Genomic DNA, 27,416 nt, shown 5'->3' on the forward strand with positions numbered 1-27,416 from the left:
TTTTCACCAAAAGTATGCTTTAATAATAATAATAATAGTTACAGGAGGCCTACCATACACATAACCGACAGAACAATGCACTAAGCTGTCTTGCTTCCCCGTATAAAAATGTGCCGTCATCACAAATGCTCGGCACTGGTACAGAAACAGGAGGTGAAAACAGCGACGTCAAAAAAAACAAAAGAAAACGCAGACACAGCTCTTCTTTTTTTTTAATATGTACAAGAGGAAAGAGAGAATGAGACGTCTTCTCTTAGTTAAGATGGCGTCATCGCACCTTGCCACGTTTCCGGTTAGAAATGCCTAGAAAAAAAAATTATAAAAGACACTCTGGAGGATGATTAACTCGCGAGCAATGGCGATGACCTCGTGAGGAGCAAAAAGAGAAAAAGAAAACCACAGAAGCCATGTAGCAAAACAGTGGTAATTCACGGCAGCAACACTTCCTCACAAAAGCCGTACAAATCCGCAACATTTCCGAAGCTCTTCATCGCGATGTCCGCTTTCGGCTTCTTCCACGGAGACAAGCCACAACACCGACACAAAAAAAAAATAATAATAATAAAGCTCTCTTTCTCTGCAATAGATTAAAAAGAATGTATATAGTACCGTACAGACAACAATCACTCAGCAAGTGCAATTTAAAAATGTGCCCGCCGTTTGTTTGTGCCCGTGCACAGAACTAGTCGAAGGAAGTGTTTGGCGATGCTGCAAAAGACAATGCTGAAAGAACACTGAAGCAGTAGTTGTTCCGGCTTGAGACGGCTTGTTCCGGCTAGGTGCATCTATGAAAACTTGCTCATCAACTGCTTGCACCAACTTTTGGATGATGGAATGAAATTTTGAGAGGTTGATTTTACATCTCGCTTAGTCCTCAAATATTCCACATTTGCACCAAGCAAATCAAGTGGACCAAGCGCTGTTTACGCAGCTGTCATTACGTAGCATTGCCTACTAACATCTTTGTATGACCAGAGCATAGTATGAAATCTTTACTGGTGGCACTCCCGGTACAAAATACATCACGATGAGAATATTGTATATACATAACCATGTGCACAATTTAGACATAATGACCAAGCGTCTTTGGCAGCAACAATGACAATGCTTAACGCACAGACGTGCAGCAACAACCAATGCACTTAAGCAATTTTTTGCACGGATTCGATTTCGGCAAGACTTTCAGCATGCTGCTATATCTCAGTTTACCTCCGAGTCACGGTACTAAAAAAATTTGTTTTTTTCTCTGAACAGATGTAGAAGGAACACTTAGCAAGTGCCAAAGGAAAAGCTACTGCAATCATGTCAAGACTTGCAAGCAAGCACTCTTTTTTGCACAAAGCACAACGTTCAGAGTCACATACAGTATCACGAACAGTGCTATGTTCAGAATCAATCAATACAAGCATGAACCAAGTTTGCAAAGATGCACCGGTGGGTGCGGCACTGCGGGGCTGGATAGATGAAACATGACGCACGCTCGACATCGGGTGCTTGTCGACGTTATAAACTCGGCACAACTTAGCGCTTTTTCGAGGTTAATTCAGTTACGACTACGTGCTCCGTTCACACAAAACTCCTTCCCGAGTCGCTTCCAAGTGGCTTCTACATAAAAACCTTACAATTTTTTCTCAAAACGCTCACCTGAGATGTGAAAAAACGTCTGGTCCTGTTTACAATACTTGCTCCATAAGAGATTAGACAGGCAAACGAAACAGGGAGCAGGGAATGGACTAAAGGTCAAACTAGCAGGAGAGCAGGCAAGTTCGTATGCATTTTCCAGGGCCAGCCATGACTCACTTCGATGCTGCTTAGTTAACATCCTTTGGAAGATGATAACATGCGGTAACTTTACAGGTCCAGCTTCGCAGTAAGTAACAAAGAAAAAAGGAGAGAGAGAGAGAGAGACAAAGCATAGCGCTAGTTCTCGGCACAGTCCGCACAATTGCTGGATTTAAGCTCTAAAACAAGCTATTTATGCTTCAACACTGATCGTACAACAAAGCTAGGGTAGCAGTCTTTCCAGCACGCGATGGCGAGGCAAGACTTAAATATAAACAGAATATAAAGAAATGAACATCAGACAGAAAAGCTATTCCAGGAAACACAGCTTACACTTTATAACAAAGACAGAGCTTGAGGAGAAACTCCAGTCTAGGTCGCAGGCACAGACTTTTTAAATAAAGAAAGCAACGACTACTGCTCAAGAGCTACTTCAACATTCCGCAGTCCCCTCTGCTTTCCACCTCCGTTTTGCTCAGTGTTAGCAAAGACAGCCATAGGAGAGGGAGGCGATGGTGGAAGGGGGGGGCGGGGAATTTATTCACAAGGCATCTGACCAGAACTGACAAACAAAAGGGGGGGAGGAATGGTTCAGAAAAGTTTTTCCAGGCACTTGGTCTAGGGGGCTGCCTACTTTTGACGAGCACTAACTTTCCTTTGTAATCCCTGGCGCTCAGCTAAAAGGCCTCTGACAAACAGTGCTAGTTAGTGCCACACAAAACTAAACCACACTCGGTAAACACTGAACATGGTTAGTGGTCTGTTAAAGGTGCGGCAATAGACACAGTGTCAGAAACCTTGTGCAAAACGCGAAGTACAAAGCCTGATCACTCACGCCAGTGCAGTTGCAGGCAGCTGGCCACCGCAAACCGCACTCCCCGATCCAAGCATGAGAAACAACTCGCACCGAAAATTCAGAACAAGCCGCTCTCCTCCAAACATGTGGCAAGCAAGACTTGGAACATAAGTTTGTCTGCTGCTTGCTTGAAATTGCTGGATTAAGCTCTAAAACAAGCTAAAAGTTAAAACAAGTACTCAAAACAGCTTCTCCATGCACTTAGGCCTTCCTGTCTAGGCATCATCCTTGCACGACAAATGTGGCATGCGGAAGGTTTACGAAAAAAAAAAATTAGAAATACAGGGAGGTTGTCAACAGCCCAAACGCACTCGCACCACCCCCATGGCCACAAAATGCCCTTCAATGCGACACAAACTTGCGAAGAGTTTCTTCTTATTTTGCACAAGGCGACGAAGCGTGACCGGCACTTTCTTTGAAGCCCTCGAAATGCCAGCAGCTCGAACAACATTCAAGGAAAACCACAGCCGCGTCATGCAACTTTGCACGGCCAACACAGAAGCAGGCTGGGCCCGGCCATCTCTGTCCTCGCAGCTCGGCTCGCGGAGGCCTGGCAGCGACGCACGGAGAGGAGAAGATGGGACTTGGGGTTGTTGACGACGACAACGGACAGAAGAGGCAGAGACACCTGACGCACAGTGCGGAGTGCAGATGGAGCGGGGAAGAGGCGGCGGCGGCGGCACGCACAACAAAGCGGCGCAGACACTGCAGCGAGAGAAGCTCCTCCAGCCCCCATCTGGCTTCTCACCGGGAACGGGAAAAGGTTTTCACTCTAGAGCAGAATGCACTTTGTCTTCTTCGGCCTCTTGACCTGCAAAAGGTAGAGGTACGAGGCATGCAATGTGTAAACGAGGGGCGAAAATTTCGCAATGCACGAAACCAGTGCAACATCGAATGGGACACAAATCAGTCGTGGTAGGTGCATGATATAGGCTGCTGAAGCGCCGAGCCTACAGGGAGACAAAGAGAAGACGTGGACACTACGAGACACAGGCGTGGTGTCTACGTTGCCTCTCTTCGTAACTGTGCTGGTAGCGTGCTTCACGAATCCAGCCACCAATAAGCCCACCAAACAGCCAGAGGTGTGAAAGGTTACACAGATTACACAGGTTACAAACATTACACAGAGGTTACGAACTGTCTGTAATTTAGCGGCATAGCCTTGACCTAGTTTGGACAGCCAAATGTCCAGACTTCACCTTATTCTACAGAGCTATTAATAACCAGATTTTCTTTTTATGATGCACACCCACTAGCTCAGTTGCACATTCTTTTTTGTCTTTAGTTAACTTGTCATTAACATAAAGACAGTTCCGTTCTTTCATTTGTGTGTGTTGTTCACCGTACCTCTCTATTTGTATTGTTAACCATACTAGCCAAGCAACTACTGCACCTTTCTTGATGTAAGCAACAACATGGTAGGATCAAAAAAAATTTGTGCCACTTTGTTGCACGTAAACTGGTGCGGCTCCTGACACTGACAGGGTCGGTTATCACCAGCTGGACCCCGATCTCAATTTACTTTTTGCACACATTTCATTGCAATCCTGCACCGCCCTATCTTTCAAGGGCGTATTGCGGACCAAATTTTTTACTCGTAATACTTGACGCCATCTTTACAAAACCCTAGCAGCCCAAGTTCGTAAACTTCACGAAAAATCCTGGAGCGTCGGCAAGTGCACCGTAATGAAGCCCAAATACAGCTCACGAAACGATGCACGGGAGAGAAGAGCTACGTAGAGAGCAGCACCCACCTGCAGGGCGGCCCTCGTTGCAGTCTCGAACACCTCGCGCACACCGTCCTTGGTCTTGGCAGAGCACTCCAGGTAGCCATAGGCGTTGATCTTCTCCGCCATGGTGCGCCCTTCTTCTGGCGCCACAGGCTTCTGCTTCATCTTGGCAAGCTCCCGCAGCGTGTGCGGGTCGTTGCGTAGGTCCTGCGCGGAGCAACAGACAACCGATTCGAACAGCTGCACCGGCTCCTGACAAACATCAACAAATCGGCCGCTCAAATTCAAAGGGACACTAAAAACCATAATTTGAGCTGTGCCAGTAAATTACAGATCTGCACCACCAGAAATGTCACTCTTACCACGAAAAGGATCGATAAACATGAAAAGGTGCAAAAACAGAAGACGGGTGGCAATCCTGCCCTGAAGTTCCCTGGGAAGCACTAGCACTCCATGATGTCATTAATTTTAAATGTGCCTCCTCAAGACACATAAATTTTTTATTGTTAAATATATGCAGTGTTGCATTCTAAAACACCGAATGACTGAAATAAGTTTCAGGAACCTTTTTCTTAGGCACAACAACCTAAATTCCAAGGGTGACTTTAAAATTCCCAATGTCACACCAACATACTCAGACTGGGGTTTGAGCGCAATATTTGAAAAATGGAAGCAGTATTGATCTTCATTTTCTATTCCCATGACGAACCTATAACAGCGAAACTAACGAAAACTGAATTTTGAATTAATACCTTAATGTTTTTCTTTAGTGTCCCTATCATTTGGAGACATGTTCCACTTGTCATTTGTTTGCACTAAGTGAAGGCGCAAATCCTGTAAACCATAGAAAGAAATACTGGCATGCGGCAGGGGCACTCCAAATAACTTACTTCATTTCGAACAGGGAGGCCTTTGACATTCTTGAACCAGCGTGGCAGTATGCTCTTGCCAATAACGACCGCATGTGTATGAGCCATTCACATTTTGCAGCTAGCAAAACTGAGACACACACCTTGCTCGTTTTCCCAGTGTGTTAGATGATTCAAGCGGTTTTGCTCACCCAGCCAATCAGCGTACTCGGGGAGGGAGATCTCCGCAAGTAATCGTGCACAAATGCATCCCCTGGCGGGATTCATATTCGATGACCAACAACCGCACTTTCCACTATCATTGTGGTTCGAGCATTGCTTACGTTTCTGGGAACAGATTCGCCCAATAAGGAGTCATTTGCTTGGCGCAAATGTATGCACTCAGGCGGTCAGTGCACTATAGTAACGACACTTACGCACCCGCCGTGTAAATCCAAAGGTACTCTTCTAACGGGTCGCTCGAAGCTACAGAAAGGAACCTAAACTCGCAGCTCTGGCAACGCTCTATTCTTCACTGGCACTGCAGCGTGACGGTACGTACCTTTTTGTTCCCCACAAGTATGATGGGCACATTGGGGCAGAAGTGGCGCACCTCTGGCGTCCACTTTTCTGGGATGTTCTCCAGGGAGTCCGGGGAGTCGATGCTAAAGCACATGAGGATGACGTCTGTGTCCGGGTACGACAGGGGCCGCAACCGGTCATAGTCCTCCTGCCCCGCTGTGTCCCATAAGGCCAGCTCAACCTGAATGAAAAAGGAGAGGGCCAATGATGTCCGCAGTTTTCAAGGAGAACTCTTACATTTCTTTAAAGACTTCCCAAGGCAATGACAAGGCATTTTCAGCGACACTTGACCAATTGATAATTAAGAAAATACGTAGTGGGCATCATGAAAGCCGACCCGCAAGTGATAAGGACCACAGGTGATAAAAGTGCTGGGGACCCACTCCAACAAGGAAGTTGGAAACATCTATTGGTGAGAAACCTGTGGCTTTGTTTAACAAAAAGAAAAGCTTCATGCATGTGGCAATAACCTGATTCACGGCTTTTGCTGCATCGTTCCCCACTGCCTGTGGTATCTTGTGCCTATGTACATATTGATGCCAACCAAGTTACATTAAAACCATTTGGTAGTAGCACTCTGTTGCTTTCTGTATTCATGTTGTGCCTACACTCAACATGTCTAATTGCGAAATAGTGCCTACCTTGTGTACTTCAATGAGTATGTGTGTGACTAGTCTGAGAATACCATATTTCTCCACATACGAGCCGGCAGAACTGCTTGTTAAGTTATGTATCCTTGTGTGTGTATATGACATGTATGAAACATTCGTAACAGCACACTTTTTTGCAAGAGAAATGCAACCTTGTTTATTGCCTCAAAGAAATAAGCGTGCCAAGTGGAGTGCTTTTTCAATGATGCGTTGCATTTGTTGACACAACAAGACGACCCCAAAGGCAATGAGATAGAATGCGACCGCAACGAGTCTGAGTAATCCTGCTTACTTGGTAATGACAGTAATCCCTAATCAGAGTAACTAGGCTGAGTAATCCTATTCATCAGCTAACACCAGTATATAGCATCGCAAAAGCAAAGCTCCGATAAACTCTATTCACGAATAGCTCTGGCACATTCCATGCACAAGTGCACTGTCATTGGCTTGTCTCGAAGTGCAGCTTTCTAAATGGCACAATACACATTCTTCATTCATGGCCTTTGCTTCATATTTATGTGCAAACAGCCTATGAACCTGCTACAGGTTCAGAGCCTTCCATTCTCGAATGCCTATTTCTAGGCACGACTCGGTGCATGCAAACTTGAATGAGAGGGCAAGTGCCAGTAATTGCCAAACTGCAACCCTCAAAGCAATCCAAGAGCACCCGGTCACAAAAGGCACACAATGCCAAGCTGGCTATCTGAACTGTGCGGATTTCCTTCAGAAACCCAGACCCATCTGTGGCTTATACCTCCCACAGCGGAAAGAGAAGGCAGCAAGGCCAAAATAACAGCCCAACCACGATCTACACACACACACACACAGGTTTTGCTATTACTCGAAAAATACAGTGCAGACTTCGTTACTACACTGCAAAAGTTGGTAATGTCATGCCGCTGTCAAGAAGCAAAAGAGTGGCATAGTTTGTAGCAGGGACCAAATATGGCATAGTTTGTAGCAGGGACCAAATATGCTAGCACCAAACAATAAGGTGGGATACATTTGTCTAAGAAAGATAGTTTGAACTGGCAAATGTTTGCTAACAGAGCGCAAGAGGTATGCACAAAAGTGATGGAATAGGATGGATGAATGAAGGACCACCCAAGTCGGTTACAACATGAGGACATGCTCCACCCACAAAGTCACAACTGCATCTGCTACCTCCACCTCCAAACCTCAAGACACGGTTCTCGAGAGACATATATATTCAAAGAAATTTGCCTCCACTGCCACATTATAGAAATGAGAGAATGTAATAGAGAAATGAGAGAATATAATATATTATCTCTAATATATTATAATATATTATCATCTAATATATTAGTCATTGCATTCCTAGGCTGCCATTGACTGTGGTATGATAACTGCCACTGTTGCCTATAGACTACCAATGTGCACATCCTATGTCACTTTAAGCAGGAACCAAATGACTAATGCTTCCTCCATCCCACAGGAAGTTCAAAAGGGCAGAAGCACTCTTTCCCTCATCAAAAGAGTGAGCCAATAAAATTACTGGCCTGGCTAGATAACCTAATGTTATCCACGTAACCACAAAGCATTTATACAGAGCATCATCCCTTATCAAGAAAGCCAAAGTCTATTTTTGTTTCACTGCATTAGATTCTTCCAGCGCTGGTCAAATTGATGCTGCCGTTGAACTAGTTTTCAACAATGGTGCCTTCGAATGAGCAGACCAACACTGACCAACCTAAACTACTAACAAGCACTTTGCAGTCCTTCACAACACACGGAAGGCCATACATCCGTTTTATTAAGAAGAGTCTCCGGTTTTAGAACATGGGCGCCGAATAAGGAATATCCACGCACTGCGCGCATACGAACAAGGAGCGACACACGTACAACATAGATCTGGCCGCTCTAAATTCTAAGGCGACAAATTAAAACTGCTGCAACAGAGGTTGCAATCTGTAAGACAAGTTCATGTACCAATGCGAACTGAAATCCAACCGACGCCTCAATTCAGCCGTCACCGCCTTGCTACGATTACAATGCGACAGGCACTTATGCGATTTCATCATAATTATGCTGGTACATCAAATGAGCGGTTCTGTGCTTGCAACCGCCCGCTACAGACTAATGTGAAACAAAACAAAAACAAAAAAGACCAAACCTTTAGGACATGTCACGTACCTGTTTTCCGTCGACCTCGATGTCAGCGACGTAGTTTTCGAAGACCGTGGGCACATAGACCTCGGGAAACTGATCTTTGCTGAAGACGATCAGAAGACAGGTCTTTCCGCAGGCGCCGTCTCCGACTATCACTAGTTTTTTTCTGATCGCCGCCATCTGTGGTCTTTCTGCGAAACAAAAAAGAAAGCAGAGAACGGGCACGGCCACGTTTTCGACGGCCTGCAAGTGGCGTAGGACGAGACAAAAGCGTGCAGCAGCAGCAGTCACTCAACTTCCGACAACCAGGCGGAATTCGCCATGACTAACGTGCAACGGCACTTCTCGGGCGCCTCCTCGCATTTTTTTTTAATGCTTTTTTTTTTCCTGCTCGTCAAAACTGTCCGCTTTTGCCGGATGCGAATGGAAATCGCCGGGAGAGGCCACAATCGGGCCTCGAAATGTATACGCCGGCAAAACGCAGCTATTTCGGGACAAAAATGTTCCAGCGAGCCGTCGCCGGCGCTCGGAAAATCAAGACGTTCCTTCGGCATACCTCGCTCCCGTTGACAAGGTCAGCAAAACGTGCCGCGGATGAAGGGGCCAAGCACGTTATCTTACGTGAAACAAGTGCAGGCCGATCGGCTCGCTCGGTTACCGCAACGCCGTGCAACTCGGCCACACTATGTCAAACACGGGCAACTGCGGCGGGCTAGAACGCAAAGCGATGCGAAAATCGAGCAGAAAACGGGAAAAGGCCGAGAGCACTGCATTTTGTTTACTTTCAGCTACGTCCGCGGTTGAAAAAGTAGCCAAGAGCTGCAGCCAGCAGCCCGCCTACCAAGAGCTGCAGCCAGCAGCCCGCCTACTGTGCGGCCGAGCTTAAACCGAAGCAGAACTCCGAAGATTCGCTTTAAGAAACGGGCAACGAAGGCTCGATCAAGAGAACCGAATGAAAGCCGGTACTCGGAGCGCTAGGCCTAAGCTCACAATCGGCCATGCAATGCACTAGTCGGGGGGGCTCAAAAAGATTCCAGCGGCTTTAGCGGAGATAGCGGCGTTATGCCAAGCATTCCCGGTGGATTGAAAAGCCGATGCAATTCTGCGGCATTGGGTTCGCGAGCGTGTCAGAGACGCTACTTACGTTACTGTAAAAAAAAATATAAAGTTGGAGTTTGACGGCTGTCGACGCACACCAAGGAAAACGACCACACCTCGCTAGGTAGAGCGAGCGGCGGGGTACCTCTCGTGGAGGCGAGGAGGTAAACAGCGCTGGTGGAAAGGGAAAAGTGAGGGCATTCGCGTGGAATGTGGCGGGCGTTTTGATGTAATGGGCCAATCAACAAGTCGGGAGCGCTCGCGTATCTGCGGGATTAAAAGCAACAAAAATTCGCGGGCGCGTGAAGTTCGTGAAGAAACAAAAGGCACCGAGATAACTTCCGGCCAAAGTGCACCGCAGTCGAACCTATCGCGAAACTGTGCCGAACGGGGTGGACTGGCTCGAGTTTCGAGCGTCCCTCGAGTCGTACTGAAGCATTCGAACATTAGAAATGAGAAAGAAGACGCGAAATTGCGGGCCGGTTCAGAAATATTGCCTGCACTCGAGGCAAATGAGGCAACGCGCCGTTCCCGCGAAATATGCGCGCTTCGGCGCATGTAATGAAACAGCGACAGCACTCTCAATGATGTCACTGTAAGACCTAGTAAGTTGTCGTGACACACTCAGAACAGTCAGTCGTAATGCTGATGCTGTCCTAGCGAAACAGTGCCTTCACCTAATTTCCAGCGTTTCCGCCGACTAAACATCCACTTATCGCGAGCTCCTGTTAAAAAAATAAAAAAATTCAAGATAAAATTTCAAAGAGGCGGGATGCTCTCCAGTACAGCGCTTCTGCACAGGAAAGGAAGAACGCCAGGCTATACGTATTGCAATCAACCAAATCGACAATTTTTTTTTCTTTTTTTTGCCATCGGGTGCATTGTTCACGCTCAACAGGCAACGAAGCATTGCTAAGCATTTTCCCTTCATAGCTTTCGGGGTGCACCGCGACGAATGAGCGCATCGAGCGAATGTGGTTTGCGTTCCGATCGCATGCGGCAAACCGCTCGAGTCCCGCAGCAAAGCAAACGTTTGGTTTTTCAAAAATAAAAAATAAAAGAATAACAAACGCTTCGCCTTACTAAAGCAAAGAGAAAAGAAAGAATAAGAACATTATAATAAAGAGTTCTGTAAAGATTAATCAAGAAATCGGTCCTGGTGCTACGCGTTTTCCGTAGGCGTTCTAATAGAAACTGGGCTCATGCCCGTTTTTTTTTTTTTTTTCATTTTCGCCGCTCCATGTGACGTCAGGAAGTGCGGCGGCCCTGCCGTACGTCACACACACAGTGCAGGCGAACACCCTAACAAGCCGCACGTGGTCTTCCTTCTCGAAATAACTTCTCTAAAATACTGTGCGGATTACTGTTGTGCAGCTGTGTCGAACCTTACACTGCCCATAAATAAATTCTGAAATTCGGCATATCAATCAACGTTAAGCGTCACGCCTTTTTTTTAACGTGGAGGTAAAAGGAAATAGTTAAGCTTCAATTATATGCACTTTGGATTGCAGCTGGGCCAATATAAGAGTAAGCCCGAGGTTCGGCAAGCAATTAGGAACCATAGCGACGCTAAAATTAGCAACGCTGCCTTAAAATTCCCGCGCCAGCTCTCTGTGACGTCACGGATATTGACAGGGTTTTCATATGATGTGATCAATATACATATAAATTCAGCACTTAAATTCAAGGGGGGCGCAGTGAGCCGCTTCTGAAAAGTGAATTTATAAATAGAAAATAAAAATTGCGGTATGTACTATTGATTGCGAGTTAATTGACTGAATGGCTCATTTGTTGCTCTATTTTCGAGCAGCTCGTGTATGCACGAGTTCCCCCCCCCCCCCCTGAGCACAAAGAGACATTAAGCAGCGAATATAATCACATTTTGCTGATAAAGAATAAGTGTCTATTATCGTTGATTTCGAGAACAAAGGTTTTGTAGACTTCTGCATTTCTCGCGTGCAAATTAATTGAGCCGTGCGCAGACATACGCAAAACACCGCGAAATCTGTGACGTTGTATACAATGGCACCGTCAGTGTCATATGCATTTAGGAGAGAAATACAGACATGGAAAGTTCGGCCTCCACTTTTGCCACAATGTCCTTTTTTTTTTTTTGCGGAACACTCCAGAAATAGTTCGCACTCTCTGGGGCTTGTCTTGCGTGTTTTTCCTTCTTTTAATACTGCACGCGCTCGGTACTTTCGGGTCACGAGCGGCATGCGCATAGCATTCCCGACAGGAAAGTAGCGCCCGCGGAGCTCTCGAGGGAGGAAACGTATAGGCGGCGAAGCAAATTCCTCTAACGCCCTCTAAAGAAATCATCTCAAAATCTTTCTAAAGTCGAAAAGTGGGTGAGTTGGTACGGGGGCGTATACTTGCCAGTGTAAAGCACATTGAATCAAGAGACACAGACACACACAAAAAAAAAATTGACAGCATGTTACACTGTATACTGTAACACGTGAAGGCAAAAGCTCGCTGCACACATGGTAATGCGCCTTCTCGCATCGTCGCGTTGCTGCTTTCGCGGTTTGGCTTCTTCGACTCGTTTTCGACGCTTAGCTGCGGCTTCGGGCGCTCGCATATAAAGCGGGGTCAGACTCGCGCCAACGATGTTTCTCTTCGACTTTACGTTGCGTCCTCTCAGCAGGGAATTGAAACTTGTGCTGTTCTGTGTGTTGTATCATCACCATCATCAGCCTATCCATGTCCACTGCAGGACGAAGGCCTCTCCCTGCGATCTCCAATTACCCCTGTCCTGCGCCAACCGATTCCAACTTGCGCCCGCAAATTTCCTAATTTCGTCGCACCATCTAGTCTTCTGCCGTCCTCTACTGCGCTTCCCTTCTCTTGGTACCCATTCTGTCACCCTAATGGCCCAACGGTTATCTAGTCTGCGCATTGCATGACCTGCCCAGCGTCTTTTTTTTTATTAATGTCTATTAAAATGTCGTCTATACCCGTTTGCTCTCTGATCCAAACCGCTCGCTTTTTGTTATGCCTGCATTCTTCGTTTCATCGCTCTTTGCGCGGTGTTAAACTTGTTCTCAAGTTTTTTTGTCCGCCTCCAAGTCTCTGCGCCGTATACGTCAGCACCGGTAAAATGCACTGATTGTATACTTTCCTTTTCAATGATAATGGTAAGCTCCCAGTCAGGAGCTCATGATGTCTGCCGTGTGCGATCCAACCCATTTTTATTCTTCTGTGAATTTCCTTCTCATGGTCCGGATTCCCTGTGATTAGTTGGCCTAGGTAAACGTACTCCTCCACAGACTCTAGAGGCTGACTTGCGATCTTGAACTCTTGTTCCCTTGCCAGGTTATTTATCAATATCTTTGTCTTCTGAATATTAATCTTCAGCCCCACGCTTACACTCTCCCTGCCAAGGTCCTCAATCATTTGTTGTAACTCGTCTGCATTGTTTCTGAATAGAACAATGTCATCGGCAAACCGAAGGTTGTTAAGGTATTCCCCGTCGATCTTTACTCCTAAGCCTTCCCAGATTAATAGCTTGAATGCTTCTTCCAAGCACGCAGTGAATTGCATTGGAGAGATTGTGTCTCCTTGTCTGACCCCTTTCTTTATAACTATCTTCCCAGTTTTCTTGTGTAGAATTAAGGTGGCTGTGGAATCTTTGTAAATATTTCCCACGGTATTTATGTGGTCTGTGCTCACTGATTACGCAATGCCTCTATAACTGCTGGTATCTCCACTGAATCAAATGCTTTTTAGTAACCTATGAACGCTATTTAGAGAGGATGATTTTGGCGTGCGATTTCTCGACTACCTGAATTGATGACATGGATGTGATCCATTGCACTTATATATCCTGCACTGTGCTGGGATCTGCGGAAAGTATGAAATCAATTTCATTCTTTGTTTCACCATTAGGGTTTTTCCAGGTCCGCTTTTTGTTACTATACGCTTTCTGCAGAAGGTCTTCATTATTCGCAACTTATTCCTTTGAACGAATTCTACCTACATCTCACCTCTAGTGTTCCTACAATCGACGCCGTAGTTGTCAATTGCTTGTTCACCGCCTACTTTTACCCCACTTTTGCATTGAAGTCGCCCATTACTACAGTATACGGAGTTCGCACTTTCCTTATCGCCAATTCAACATCTTCATAAAACTGGTCTATTTCATCACCATGATCACTGGAGGTTGGAGCGTAGGCTTGTACTGCCTTTGTTCTATACCTATTATTAAGTTTTATTACGACTACTGCTACCCTCTCATCAATGCTGTGGAATTCGTCAATGCTGCCCGCTATGTCCTTACGGATTAGGAACCATACTCCATACTGCTTCTTATCTTGGAGTCCTCTATAATAGCAGAGGGTGTGGCCGTTAGTAAGCACTGTATAAGCCTCACCAGTTGTTCTAATCTCACTAAGGCCAATGATACCCCAAACAATGCCAGATAGTTCCTCAAAGAGTTCTGCTATATATAAGCTAGCTATCAAGCGACAGATGCATTGCTCGCATTATCTTTCATACCGTTCATGCAAGCAGCTTGCGGACTTCTTTTCCGAAGGCCTATGTCTTCGGAAAAACATACATGAGGTAAAAGCAGGGTGCAGCTCTTCATTGAATTTCCCGTTGCTGACTATCAGCTTGCTGCATATCTTTTCATTCTTTCTGAGAGGCCACATTTTCTCGTTATTTGTGTACAAAAGAACACATCGTAAAGGGTTGTACGAATCAATCCACATTCAATTAGAGAAGGTAACTGTTTGAACAGCTATGCCACTTTTATTCAAATGTACCACAGTAGTAAGCACGGTGACATTTCACAATCACCCGCGGTGGTGGCGTATATAGTGGCTATGACATTACGCTACTGAGTCCGAGATCGCGGGATCGAATCCCGCGCAGAAACTCCCGTGTACCGTGCATTGTGTGCACGTTAAAGAACCCCAGGTGGTGGAAAAATTAACCCGGTGACTCCCACTAAGGCGCGGCTCAAGATCAAATCGTGGTTCTGGTACGTGAAACCAAGAATTTAACTTTATTTTTAACACTTGACGATTTCACCGAAGACCTGGATGCTAAGAAATATCCCACTTTCAAGATATAGAGAACGAGCGGGCTTATTTTTGCCCCGCGAATCAGTTGTCGCCGAACTTATCAGCGCGCTTCGCGACTCCCGTGCCCCTTTGGGAAATCTATGAAACTTTGTTTCCACCGCATTGCCGTGTGTATACAGATGCATCCCACAATACAGCAGCTGTGACTTCGACTCGAACCAATGCCGAAACCTAAGAAAATTCACCGACGATCACGATACTCCCTGATGCGACATTTCAGCGCAGCTACATACGTGTTTTCATTTCGCGATATAACGGCTGGCGCGGACAATCTGTCTCGCGCGGGACGTTGCAAACGGAGCAAAGAGTGGCGCAACTACCTCGCTAAACGAGAGTTCGCGAGAGGCAGCGCGTGGGTGACGCGTGGACGCGATTTACAGCAGCCGCCGCAGACAGAACTCCGCTCATGCAGCGCTTTTATTTATTTAGTAAATAAAAGCGCTGCATGAGCGGAGTTCTGTCTGCGGCGGGTTCTGTAAATCGCGTCCACGCTTTGTTTCCATATATGGTATATCGGTGTCGTCAACCGTGAAGATACGACGCGCACTACTCTGGCGCCATCTCGTAGCCATTGTCGCTGCAGAGCAAGTCTTCTGCGGCATTATGCTTTTCTTCTCACGCTTTCGCCATACCCTCTTCCTCCGCCTTCCTCCTCGCGCTCTCTTCGCCCATCTGTCTCGTCTCGTGCACCACCGCGATACGTGCGACGCCTGCAACGCGCAGACGTCGTGGTGGCGCTCCTAATCGCGCCAGCGTAAGGTCCCTAGATAGAAAAGTTCCCTTGTTTTATCTAGGGACCTTACGCCAGCGCACAGTGCGCCAGCGTTGCGAGACGCCTGGCAGCTGACAAGGCGCTGTTCCTTCTGGCAAACGATTGTTGCCTAGCATGTTGCGTGGCGCCAGCACGTCGCAACCATCCGAGGGGTCCGCCATCCGAGGGGTCCAAGCCTAGCGCTAGACTTTATGTCGGTGCCAATATATATATATATATATATATATATATATATATATATATATATATATATATATATATATATATATATATATATATATATATATATATATAGACGATGCGTTCATGATCAGGTCGTCATTGTACCATCCTATCTATAGTGAAATATTTTGTATTCGCTCCCCTAATTCCATTGGTTTTCTGTACGATCCTCATGGAAATTACACAAAATTTATATAGAGTCCAGACATATTTCGTAAGAGTTATATGGAAACCATATGGAATTATTTTAATCGTGGTTTAACAGCGTGAATAGCACAATCACACGAAGGCACAAATGCCACAGCGCTTGTCTGTGGTATTTATGTCTTCGTGTCATTGTTTTATTCACCCTGTTCAAGCTCAGTTCTGAATATGAACCAAATAAAGCCCTCGTCAAGATGTTACTATTTGAATCGCGCACGGAACGTTTCAGTAGGATCGGATGCCTTACTTCCGCACGACGTCAGGAAACGTCTTTCACGACAACAGGGTCACGTGGTACGTGCCACTGGATAGGCGCTGCCTCTTCGCAACGACAAAAAAATATATATTTTTTTTAACTTTCTGCGGTGCTGGGCGCAATTTAACCCGCGTCGTATTCATATTGAGACAATCTTGTCCGAATATATACTCAAACTAGCATGAAACTCGCGGCGGTGCCACTAGGTGGCGCAACATACAGAGGGAAGCTAGAGTTGCTGTATATGCTACCAAAGGTGCTACCTTTGGTAGTATATGTATATATACAGTAACTCTAAGGGAAACGTAGTCCGGCTGCAGGGCACGCTTCAGCGGTGTTTCGGCGGTGACAGCACGGCGTGTATCCACTAGTGCTTCAATGCCAATCGCATTAACGTTGACACTCATCCTGAGATGGTTTCTGCCGTAATTCCTCTCTTTTAAACACCATGTCTGGATGGTAAAACCAGTATTTCCAGGTTCACGGAGAAAGTATAAACCATCTCCTCACGTTTGTATACCGTAAGAACCGCTTTAATTGTTATAATTAAAAAATTAAACGATGGGGTTTAACGTGCCAAAACCATTTTCTGATTATAAGGCACGCCGTAGTGGAGGACTCCGGAAATTTCGAACACCTGGGGTTCTCCTAAATCTAAGTACACGGGTGTTTTCGCATTTCGCCCCCATCGAAGTGCGGCCGCCGGGGCCGGGATTCGATCCCGCGACCACGTGCTCAGCAGCCGAACGCCATAGCCACTGAGCAACCGCGGCGGGTAATTGTTAGAATGTATAAACACGTCATGGTTGGGAATGTAGTGGTGGGGTTGTGACACGTTTGTGCTATGCACACTGCATTTTCATGTCGCCTCGCAATATTCGAAACACAGTTCGCGGTTTGTTTTCGTCGTTATAGTGAAGAGACAACGGTATGGAGCAAATCAGTCTTTGACCAAAACAGCGCGCAGTGGTATATAGCTCGATGGTAGAGCATCGCACGCGTAATGCGGATGATGCAAGTTCGACTCCCACCTGAGCGGGAAGTTGTGTTTTAGTGCACTTTCATATCTATTTTCCTTATTATTTCCACGCACCAGTTTTAAAGAAGAACCGCTTATTACCCCTTTTCTAACCTTTACTTTACTGTCTGTTGTCTTCACAGGGCCGTAACTAACAAAATCGGGTCTCTCGGTTCTTATAATCGCTTAGCTGTGCAGCGAATTTCACGCACTTTCAGCCTCGTCAAACGCTCTTTCGAAACGGCATAAGTTGGAGTGTGAACTTTTTGAAGTGTTATATGTGCACTATTTAAGCACAGTCGACTTTTCTTAACTCGACTTTTCGCTTATTTAGAACGCGCTGGAAAGTCCCAGCGAGAAACCACGCATCGCTAACGAGGAGCAAAATACTCGTTTCGTTCGAATGCGAAACCATGTCACTTCGGTTAATTCGACCCGAAGGGACGAAAACTTGCGCTGTGCCCCGGGCGACGTCGCTTTTGTGGATTTTGGCGAAGCCGACGACAGCGTTGAGGCCAGTGGGCCAGTGAACAACGACGACATTGTGAGCAACATGAGAGACCGGGATATACTACATGCAGTGGCGAGAGCCACGCTCATAGGACGTTGCCGACAGAGCGCTGCGTGCATGGAACCACCGAGTGCAGTTGATAGGTTGAGGCTGCAGGTTAACGCTATGAAACTTTTTTTTTCTTTTTAGACGCACCCTGCGGCCGCGTTTAAGCATGCCGACGCTCTTCGCCGCAGGCTGGTTGAGTCACGTTTCAAGAGCAAGAAGGAAAGATACACTCGACTACTTAAATATTATTTGGACTTATTTGCCTTGGCGACGTTTGTTAATTCGATCTTTCGGATAACTCGACCAAACATTCCGGTCTCCGCAGGGTCGAGTTAGCAGCAGTCGGCCGGCTGGCAGCTCCGAATTGGAACAGAGCACTGACGATCGACTCTTCCGGCAGCCGTGAGCCTGACACTTGGGGAAGCAACTGTGACACCATCGATGGCGGTTCGCGCCGAGATGAAGAGAAGGTGACAAGTGCTCACAAGAAGCAATCACGGCAGGTGACATGTGGCAACACAATGACCCGAAAGCGCAAACTCACGACGCTGGCGGAGACCATCGCACACGCCTGCGTCACCCAAGATTACAGGGACTTGCCTCGAGCGTTTCTGACGAGTTGTTTCGCTTCATTCCTATGGTAGTCGTTTCCCTTCGCGCGCTGAGTCACAATCGAAATTCTCATTGTGCACGTCTTTGACGAGCAATTGAAGCCTGTGTGCCAGCCGCACCCACTTCTGACGAACAGCCGCAGTAAGCAGGCAGGGGAAACGAGAAAATTAAACGCGGAAATAAAATATCGCAGTTTCGCAATGAGGGCAAAAGCAATGAATGCGATTGCAACATGTTAGAATATTACACGAAGTGTAAGACGCGTATCTGTAGTGGCAGTGTGAATTGAAGTAAACGTACGTAAGCCAAGTAAAAACGAGTTGTTGTGCTATGGGTTCCTCTGTTTGAGTCCTGCCATCGGACAATTTCATATATGTTTATTGACTAGGGCCAACTTCTTTCTTAGACACTTTACCACCACTTTTCCGTATCGGCTATGTTTCAAAACATTCTTCGTGGGCCGATCCCGGAGGTATTTCACAGCCGCGCCAGTGAAACTGCGTCATTTTAAAGTTTGAGTTAAGTTATTGTTGCGCGCTATTAATATTAAAGTCTGAGAAGATTTAAGATGAAAGGCATGCGCTGCCGGTGTTCTGTTTCATGACATATACGTTTGTGGGCTGGTGTTTTCAAAAATTCTGAGGAATAATTTTGTCAAGAATGTGAGACCTTATATGAACTGCAGTGATAAAGCGGTATGGCAATATAGCCTGCATATACCGCATCCCATTTACCATATAGCATGGCATATAGCACATATATATATATATATATATATATATATATATATATATATATATATATCAAACCTCACGGCGACGCGCGGACGTCAAAAATTCCCTTGGAGTGTCAATATAATTGCTATCCCAATAAAATGGATGTCGGGAACTTTGAACACCCGCCATAACTTTAGAGTGAAAACAATAACGTGAAAGGAAACCCCCACGGTCGTAGATGGGGTGCAAAAAAAAAAAAAACGCGGGCGCCGAGATCGCACCGCTGACGCAGCAATCTCGGAGGCCACGGGTATACACCGTAGAGCTTCCTACAAGAATGACTAGAGGACATTCTCGTGCTGCGATCGCGTTCAGCCCCGCCCTCCACCCCCAGGAATGATGGATACATCGTGCGTGAAATTGTCTACTCTTCGTGCTGGTGGAATCAAATGTCGTGAAGTCATTTGTTGCGCTTTATCTTTCCAAATGTCCAAGCTCTCACAGTTTTATATCAAGGAAAAATATATAGTCTCCACGCCCGTGCGTGGAGACTATATAGTAAAGGCATAATGAACTCGCAACTGCGAGTTTACTATGCAATGTGTTGAAAATAAATCGAGTTGTAAGGCCACGAAGCCGTTTCAAGCATGGAGGACGAGGTTTATGCTAATTTATATGATGCACGCTGCCCCATCATTCACGTGCTGGATGAACAGCCATGCTTGAAACTCCCGCAGACAATGCGCTAAAGTTTTTCTCTCTCTCTCTTTCTTTCTAAATTTTCATTTCCTCTGCGCACAGAAAAGGCCACACAGAAATTTAGACCCGTTCCCGTTTAGATCCAATGGCTATGGTAGATGGCCTAATAAAATATGCGCCTACGTGGAACAGGCAAGCCTGCAAATAGTACACAGATTAAGCGCGAAACATAGGTTTAAGCTTGTAGCAATAATTCATAGTTGTAATGAGACACTAGCATCAAGTAACTGTTTTTTTTTTCTTTTGTGAGGAAACTGTTACTCCCGCAGGTTTCAGGAAGTGCTTAATTGTAGGTTTTCGGTGCCTCTCCGTTTGCGTGCTTCTACCGCTCGTTCCTGAGGACGTATTCTCGGACGATCACTTTCGTCGATACCGTCGCTTAATGCGTGGCGTAGCGCCCAACCAGCCAATCAGCTCATCCGGGTTTTTTTTTGTTTTTCTTTTTTTCTGAACCAGCCGAAAAATAAGGGCACACTGAAAGTGGATGTCGCCAAAAGCGACCGTCCGAGAATACGTCGCCCAATCGCGGCCCTCTGCGTGACGCCGACCGAATGGGAGCTTCACGGAAGAGTCAGTATAACGCACAGCGGGTGGAGTGACATCATCTATCACAGCCGCTGTCGCTATACTGTCTGGCTGGATTCCCATGCACTGAACGGAATTAGTGAGACAGAGTGTGCATGGACCCCTCCACACAACAGCAGGAAATGTACGCGACGCGTGTGACTTGATGACGCACTATAGGATCCTACATATATATATATATATATATATATATATATATATATATATATATATATATATATATATACATACACTGCGGACACGACGGAGAGAGTGAAGGTAGGATTACACAATGGGCCGTCTCTTCTGAACGCCCCGTAGCATCGCGACTGGAGAGAGAGAGAGATCGAGTTGTCGCGGTGTCAGGGAATGACGCACACGCTATAGGTTTGTAATGTAGGAAGCAACTCCGCCCACTGCGACCACGCGCTACCCTGCGCATAATTGCACGCAGTAATGTATGTATCCGATCGGCGGTGGCCTCGATCTGTCGCGCTGCGCACCTCTAAAGGATCGCATAAAAAGGAACAGTAAATCGGTCAATACAGGTAAAATATTCTTTCAAAGCCCTATTTCCATTCGGTTGGCGGGAAGAAGTTGATTACTGAGAAAACGGAGGTCAAACTTCCTTATCTTGAATTTCGCGCCCGGGCCTAATCGTACGTCAGCGCGTTAGTGTACGCGTCCTTGAGCAGTTTGGTCGTTTTGGTGCTTGTAAGGTATTCGAACATGCCAAATGGAGTGTCTGGTTCGTTTAGAATACAGTGTTGTCGCCTCGTTACGATAAAGCAGTTTACTATATACTCCGTTTCAGACACCAGGTGCACTGCTGTGGAACCCTTTGCATTGGCTGCGTTCGCATTTGGGTATAGTTCGATGTTTTTTTTTTTTTTAACCGCAGTTGTGCGCAACTGTTTTTTATATGGGCTCAGTATTCAATGAAACAAGTCTTAACCCTTAGAAAGAAGCACACTGGAGTGTACGGCTCCTAATGCGTTGTCTTAGATCATGTTATATTAATGTTGCTTTTTCCCGTTATTATTTTTATGCGAAGCATACTAGCCGCACAACCACGCTCTTCCTTGCTGCGCCGCGCGCGGCCGCGTAGCTACCGTATGACGTCATAACAGCTGCAAAAGCGGAGGCTCAACTCGTGCGCTCGCTTGCGGCCGCGTAGCTACATAGCCGGGTCTCAGCTCGTGCGCTCGCCTGCATGAGTTGTTTCTTCGTCTAGCCGAACCAAATATAGCCAAGCAACAGCAGTTCACCAGCCTAAACAGTAGTTCAAAAATTAAAATAAAGGCTAGTATGCTTCGCATCCTGGGCTTAACCTTAGCTAAGCCACAGCCATTTTTTTTTTTTCATTTGCATCCCGTCGCGGGGAGCCTCACGAGCATGCTCGCGATAGCGAACAGCGTTGGAGCGCAGCGAAGCATGGACGGAACGCGCGGATTGTGTGAAACTCTATGGCATGGAGGGAACGCGCGGAGTGATACATTTTCGTGACCGAACTTCTTGCGTAGCTTCCACGGCGTTCATGACGTAACGGCGAACTGGTGCAGGAGCTTCAGGGTGGTGGCGCCACTTATCTCCCGTTCTTGGGTCTTCTTTTTGTTTTTTTCTGGCTTTCGAAACTTCGTCGCGCGGCAAAATGTGGAAGAATTATCGCTTTGGTGGAAGCGTAGTGAACTCGCGCACACAGTTTGGCTTTGTGTTCATTTAGTGCACGTTTCTCGACGCTCTCACGAGCATCGGTCTGCCCCCTTGCCATTGTCGCACGCGAACGCACTGTGCGGGGCTCAACTTTGCATTTACGTGATTGATTAAATTCCGGGTTTTTAAGTGCAGTATAACCGAGGGATCTGATTGTGAGGCACGCCGTAGTGTTAGGGACTCCGGATAAATTTCGACAACCTGGGCTTCTTTACCGCACGCCTGAATCGAAGTGCACGGACGTATTTCTTTCTTTTTTTTTTTTTGAGCGAAGTTGTCAAGGTTTAGTTCCTCCGGGATCGTGTCCGCGTGTAGACGCAAAAACTCGGAGCCTTCTCCTCCGACGTCCGCGTCAGACGCCCCCTGCGTTCGTGCTGCCGAGTACGCACTCTGATTGACGCGGTCCTACATACTATAGAATAAAACGTCATCGCGTGGGCCGATCCCGAAGATAGTGCAATGCCGGGCTGACCCGCGGCGGAGGTGCAGTTTGCCATTAAGGGGCCCGCATACACAGCTCTGCTGGTCATCCTTCTTCACAAAATGGCCACTAGATTCTTTATTTTTTTTTAAATTTCGGCCTCATCCATATGCGGTCGCTTCGGCAGGGATCAAGTCCGCGACTTCGAGCTCAGAAGCGCAACGCCATAACTGAGCTAAGCGCGGCGGGTGCACATATCTGATTATATATATATATATATATAAACGAGAAGAAAGGGGGTTAACCGAGGGACCCCATAATTATTAGTCATATAATGAGAAGCCAACAAACACTGACACCAAGTACAACATAGCTTTGCATTTACGCGAATGTTGTACTTGGTGTCAGTGTTTGTTGGCTTCTCATTATATGACTATATATATATATATATATATATATATATATATATATATATATATATATATATATATATATATATATATATATATATATATATATATATATGAATGTATGAATGAAACTCGGTGCATGAACCATTGAATTTATTACGAGGGGCCCGCAATGTCTCAACAGCGCATGCGCCTTCGACCATGCAGAGGCGCAGCGTCTCAACGACAGCGTCTCAAAACGCTATATCGCTGTTGCGAGGGATGAACGCGAGAACACACTCCCCTTACCACCGGTATACCATCACACGGTGGTACTGCACGGTGATACCACCACTATACCGCTACCAGTGGTGCAACCGGGTGCTCCTTTGCCGCACGGTGGTACGTGCCACCGATGCCGATACCACTATGTAGGATCACCGGTGCTGGCTAAAAGCCAGTAATCCGTAACTTTTGCTCCTCACGTCGCGTTTCAGCTATCCATGCAGAAGGCCAGTTAGGAGTATGTACGGCTGCGTCGGTGAAAACTAACCGCTGACTCGCCGTGGTTGCTCAGTGGCTATGGTGTTGGGCTGGCGAGCACGAGGTCGCGGGGTCGAATCCCGGCCACGGCGGACGCATTTCGACGGAGGCGAAAACGCCCGTGTACTTACATTGAGGTGCGCGTTAAAGAACCCCAGGTGGTCGAAATTTCCGCAAACCTCCACTACGGCGTGCCTCATAATCAGAAAGTGGTTTTGCCACGTAAAACCCCATAATTTTTTAACCGATGGCGTACGTTGCCCAGCAACGCCACCTGCGTGGTAGCCCCGAACAGGATGTCTGTGAGAACGCGCAAGCGGCGAGTCATCGTTAAAACCACCGACAGTATTTCGGAAGAGTGTGAGAACTTGCTTGTACCCGGAATGACCGTTTTAGACACTTTCATTTTCGTTGTCGCAGCAGTGTGCTCATGAGCCCAGAAAACTTCCAGGTCATGTATTTTTTTTTTTTTACAGCCACGTTATCCCAAGAAAAATAACTATTTCGTCTTATTGTTAACTAGAGGTATACGTGTTCTTGATGTGTTCAGATATAAGGAATGTTCACCCTGCGTCGAGGCCACGTATGCAGCGATCTTTTGAACCTGGAAGTAAAATTCATTCGTCAGGCATTCTAACTATACGCAGTAAAACTGGCGCTTCCTGCAGGGTTCTATATACTTATAGGCTGTTGTAACTTGCGCTGTCATAGAGAGCTTAATTATAGAATAAAGAACAGCCGGCTTAACATTCTGCTTCTTAACCAAATGGTCATCATTGAATACGTGTGTGTAAACATTGAAAGGTCTCGAAGCCCCTCCATAGAGAAATTTCTTTCTCTATGAACCCTCTGTGACGTTTTCAGCTGAATAGCATCGATCAAAGGGCTTATCTGTCTTAGATGTATCAGTAGTTCAGATTGGTGTACACCTGTCATGGACCTTTTTTTTATTATTTTTTTTCATGCCTATAAACGAGGAAATCCGCCCATCTGTCATGTAAGACAAATCGCTATAAAGAAATCAATGCATAAAACAAAACGAATTCGAGAGGGAAAACGTTGGCGGTGGTGAGTTTCGAACATACTGTATTATACCGCTCTCAGAAGCCCAAGTATAGCACTAATCAGGCCTTACCCACTGGATTAAACAACCACGCTTGCAGAAGGCGAATATATTTGAACCATGTGAATGTGTTGTACCGACGGTACAAAACAAATGTCACAGGAGAATAGTTTCTATGAAAGTTTTCTTCAAAGATTTAGTGATGATGGAATAAAAGCCATCTCTAGAACAACACGTAGAGCTGACTTGTAGCATTGTAGACATAAGGAAAATTCCGATTTTGCGCAAGTTTAATGCAAAACATGCCACATCCCCGATGCGTTTCAGTGGTTGCTGGATGCGCCTTACGTTGGGGCGTTCCTTCGCCGATCGAAATGACACCGGTCTCTAAGGGCTCGTGCGCCTTACGTCAGATAGACAAGCAATCAATAAGTTGATTTTGATAAGGAGTGATGAGGGGTTACATGGGTCTCATCACGGTTGATAATCGTCCGACGCGGATGAATAAGATGCTAAAGAGCGATAAGGACTTATAAACCAATTCTGATAAGAGTTATAAGTATACAGATAAGGGTTGTTAAGGATCGTATCACCTCCGATAAGGTTAATAAGGACATACAAGAGTCGAAATGATCGGGTCAATTGCGATAAGACTCATCGGACGGATAAGGGTTGATAACAAGCGATAAGGGTAGATAAGGGTAAGATCTAGTCCGATAAGGTTTATGACGACCGTTAAGATGTTGGTAAGGGCTTATGACAGTCGGATCAAGTTTAATGACAACGATAGTTACACCGAGCAGCGTGGAGATGAGCAAGTGGCACAATGCTTACGCATGCTTATGCAACTTCCAGATAAGTTTCCGCGCGTTTTTTTTTTGTCTATAATGTGTAGGCTACAATTTTCAAGCACCACAGTCGACGACAGTTAGTTCACTTGGCCATCTCGCATTGAATAGACGCCACAAGCGCTACGCGAATGTTCGACAGCCTTTGCGGCTTTTGTCGAAGTATTTCGTTAATACGAGCGAAAATGCCCAAGAGCAAAATTATTCAAGTAGGATATCACCCGCAACTGGTCTTTCGTATTTTATTGTCGCTAGACCACTCCCTTAAAGAAAAAAAAAAGAAAGACTGATTCCGCGATTCAAGAAACAGGTGGCGCATGATAACGTAATCTATTTTTCGATGACCGGTACTGATTGCCAATAAGTGTTGTGTGCTGCTTTTTTTTTCGGAATACAACAGTGATTGTCGTTCTCCCTCTAGCGTCATTTAATGCGATTAGCTTGCTTAGTCTACTTTAGCATCTATCTATCTATCTATCTATCTATCTATCTATCTATCTATCTATCTATCTATCTATCTATCTATCTATCTATCTATCTATCTATCTATCTATCTATCTATCTATCTATCTAATCTATCTATCTATCAATCTATCTATCTATCTAATCTATCTATCTATCTATCTATCTATCTTGCCTGACAGACATCATGGACCATTGGGTATGCAAGTGCACGAATAGACAACTCAACGTTACTAGATCGATGAGACAACTTGCTGCTGGCTGCTGTATGACCTATAGTAGAGAACTTGGGTCCCTGGGTATGTGCCCCCCAAACAGACAACTTACACTCCCCACAATTACAGAACGTAAACGTAATTCACGAAACATCTACCAAGAATGAATTTCCCATCATCAAATTACACATCCACCAAATGCAACTCGCATTAACGTAATAATTTCCTAAGGATGCGCTCCGCCTGATGTTTCAGAGAGATCGCCTCCGATGTCTTTTCCGGAACCTTCGGCTGCCTGTCCTTTATTCTTCTCTCTCTACATCGACCGACCTTCGAGCTGTCACAAGGCGCATATGCTCCGCAGCACCCTTACTGTTTCAGCCTGTCATTCCTTCGAAATAACAATGGTATGCGACGACTTCGTTGATTTCGATCGAAGGAGCGGGAACGTAGCGCGCTCACCCGAGAGACACTTTGCGGGCAGCACGAAACACAATGTGTCGCGAGATAGAAATGACGTGTACGTCTCACCTTCCGAGGGAGCCGAGATGCACTGCTTCAGCGTCTTCATATTCGTTTGCGGTGCTGGTGCCCAGCTTGTCGTTGATGTTGATATATCCCTCGACCTCGGGGTGACGTTTTTCTTCAACGCGACGAAAGGTTCGACACAGCTAGAACAACAGCCGCGTACTGTTACCATCCACCTTTCCCACAATCGGCGCGAAAGGCCACCAAACACTGCGAAGATGTCACGATAACACGACAACGCAGGCGGCCGATACAATTATATGTACAGATATATATATACCGTTCAATACCAAGCCGCGGAAAGCGAAAATGTCAGACTACTGTTGCCTGCCGAACACTTGCGTCTATGACATCGCGCTTAAGGAAAGACAAAGGGGTACAGTTTCTTGACCTTCGACGTTGGCCGTCACCTATGACGCGAGTGACTCGTTAAAAGTCGAATCTGTTGCGAATGTGAAGACGAGCTAAAATGCGCCGACAAGCTTCACCACGCCCTTCCAACTGCGACGCGTATACTAGGCGAGAGATTCTCTCGGGTCGCCTGGGCGAGCGGATGCGTAACCAAAGTCTGTAAACACGTTAGTCATTCCATACAGCGTTGGTTTACATAAGGGAAAAACGACGGCGACGCCAGCGAACAGCACGTCACAGACAATATTCGCGCACTTGTATCGGAGCGTAGAGGTCTATTTCGCAACGAATAAACCAAGTATACGGACGGTGAAACTGCAGTGAAGGTGGCCCGGTTTCGGAGCTCAGTTCCTCTGGCAAACCGGGCTTGCTTGA

The 27,416-nt window shown here is 46.2% G+C and overlaps 1 protein-coding gene across 3 annotated transcripts; it reads right to left on the bottom strand.

Moving 5' to 3' along the window:
• Positions 1 to 26,800, bottom strand: LOC135896604 (ras-like GTP-binding protein Rho1). 3 transcript variants are annotated; one of them, XM_065425064.2, is made up of 5 exons: positions 26,634 to 26,800; positions 8,603 to 8,769; positions 5,779 to 5,979; positions 4,393 to 4,575; positions 1 to 3,449 (listed from the first exon to the last, which is right to left on the bottom strand). In XM_065425064.2, the coding sequence occupies exons 1-5, from the start codon at positions 26,671 to 26,673 to the stop codon at positions 3,411 to 3,413; spliced, it is 630 nt and encodes a 209-aa protein (XP_065281136.1). In that variant the 5' UTR covers positions 26,674 to 26,800; the 3' UTR covers positions 1 to 3,410. The 3 variants fall into 3 exon arrangements, with proteins under 3 accessions (XP_065281136.1, XP_065281137.1, XP_065281138.1); XM_065425065.2 differs by lacking the exon at positions 26,634 to 26,800 and adding an exon at positions 9,723 to 9,872; XM_065425066.2 differs by lacking the exon at positions 26,634 to 26,800 and adding an exon at positions 9,135 to 9,363.
• Positions 26,801 to 27,416: the final 616 nt, after the last annotated feature.

This window comes from Dermacentor albipictus, chromosome 6, assembly GCF_038994185.2.
Source record: "Dermacentor albipictus isolate Rhodes 1998 colony chromosome 6, USDA_Dalb.pri_finalv2, whole genome shotgun sequence".
In the NCBI taxonomy this organism is placed as follows: domain Eukaryota; kingdom Metazoa; phylum Arthropoda; class Arachnida; order Ixodida; family Ixodidae; genus Dermacentor; species Dermacentor albipictus.

Coding starts and splice junctions, on each gene's coding strand:
- LOC135896604 (XM_065425064.2), bottom strand. CDS start 26,673: ATGAAGACGCTGAAGCAGTGCATCTCGGCTCCCTCGGAAG. Junction 8,770..26,633: donor CATCTCGGCTCCCTCGGAAG/GTGAGACGTACA, acceptor TTTGTTTCGCAG/AAAGACCACAGATGGCGGCG. Junction 5,980..8,602: donor TCGAGGTCGACGGAAAACAG/GTACGTGACATG, acceptor TTTTTCATTCAG/GTTGAGCTGGCCTTATGGGA.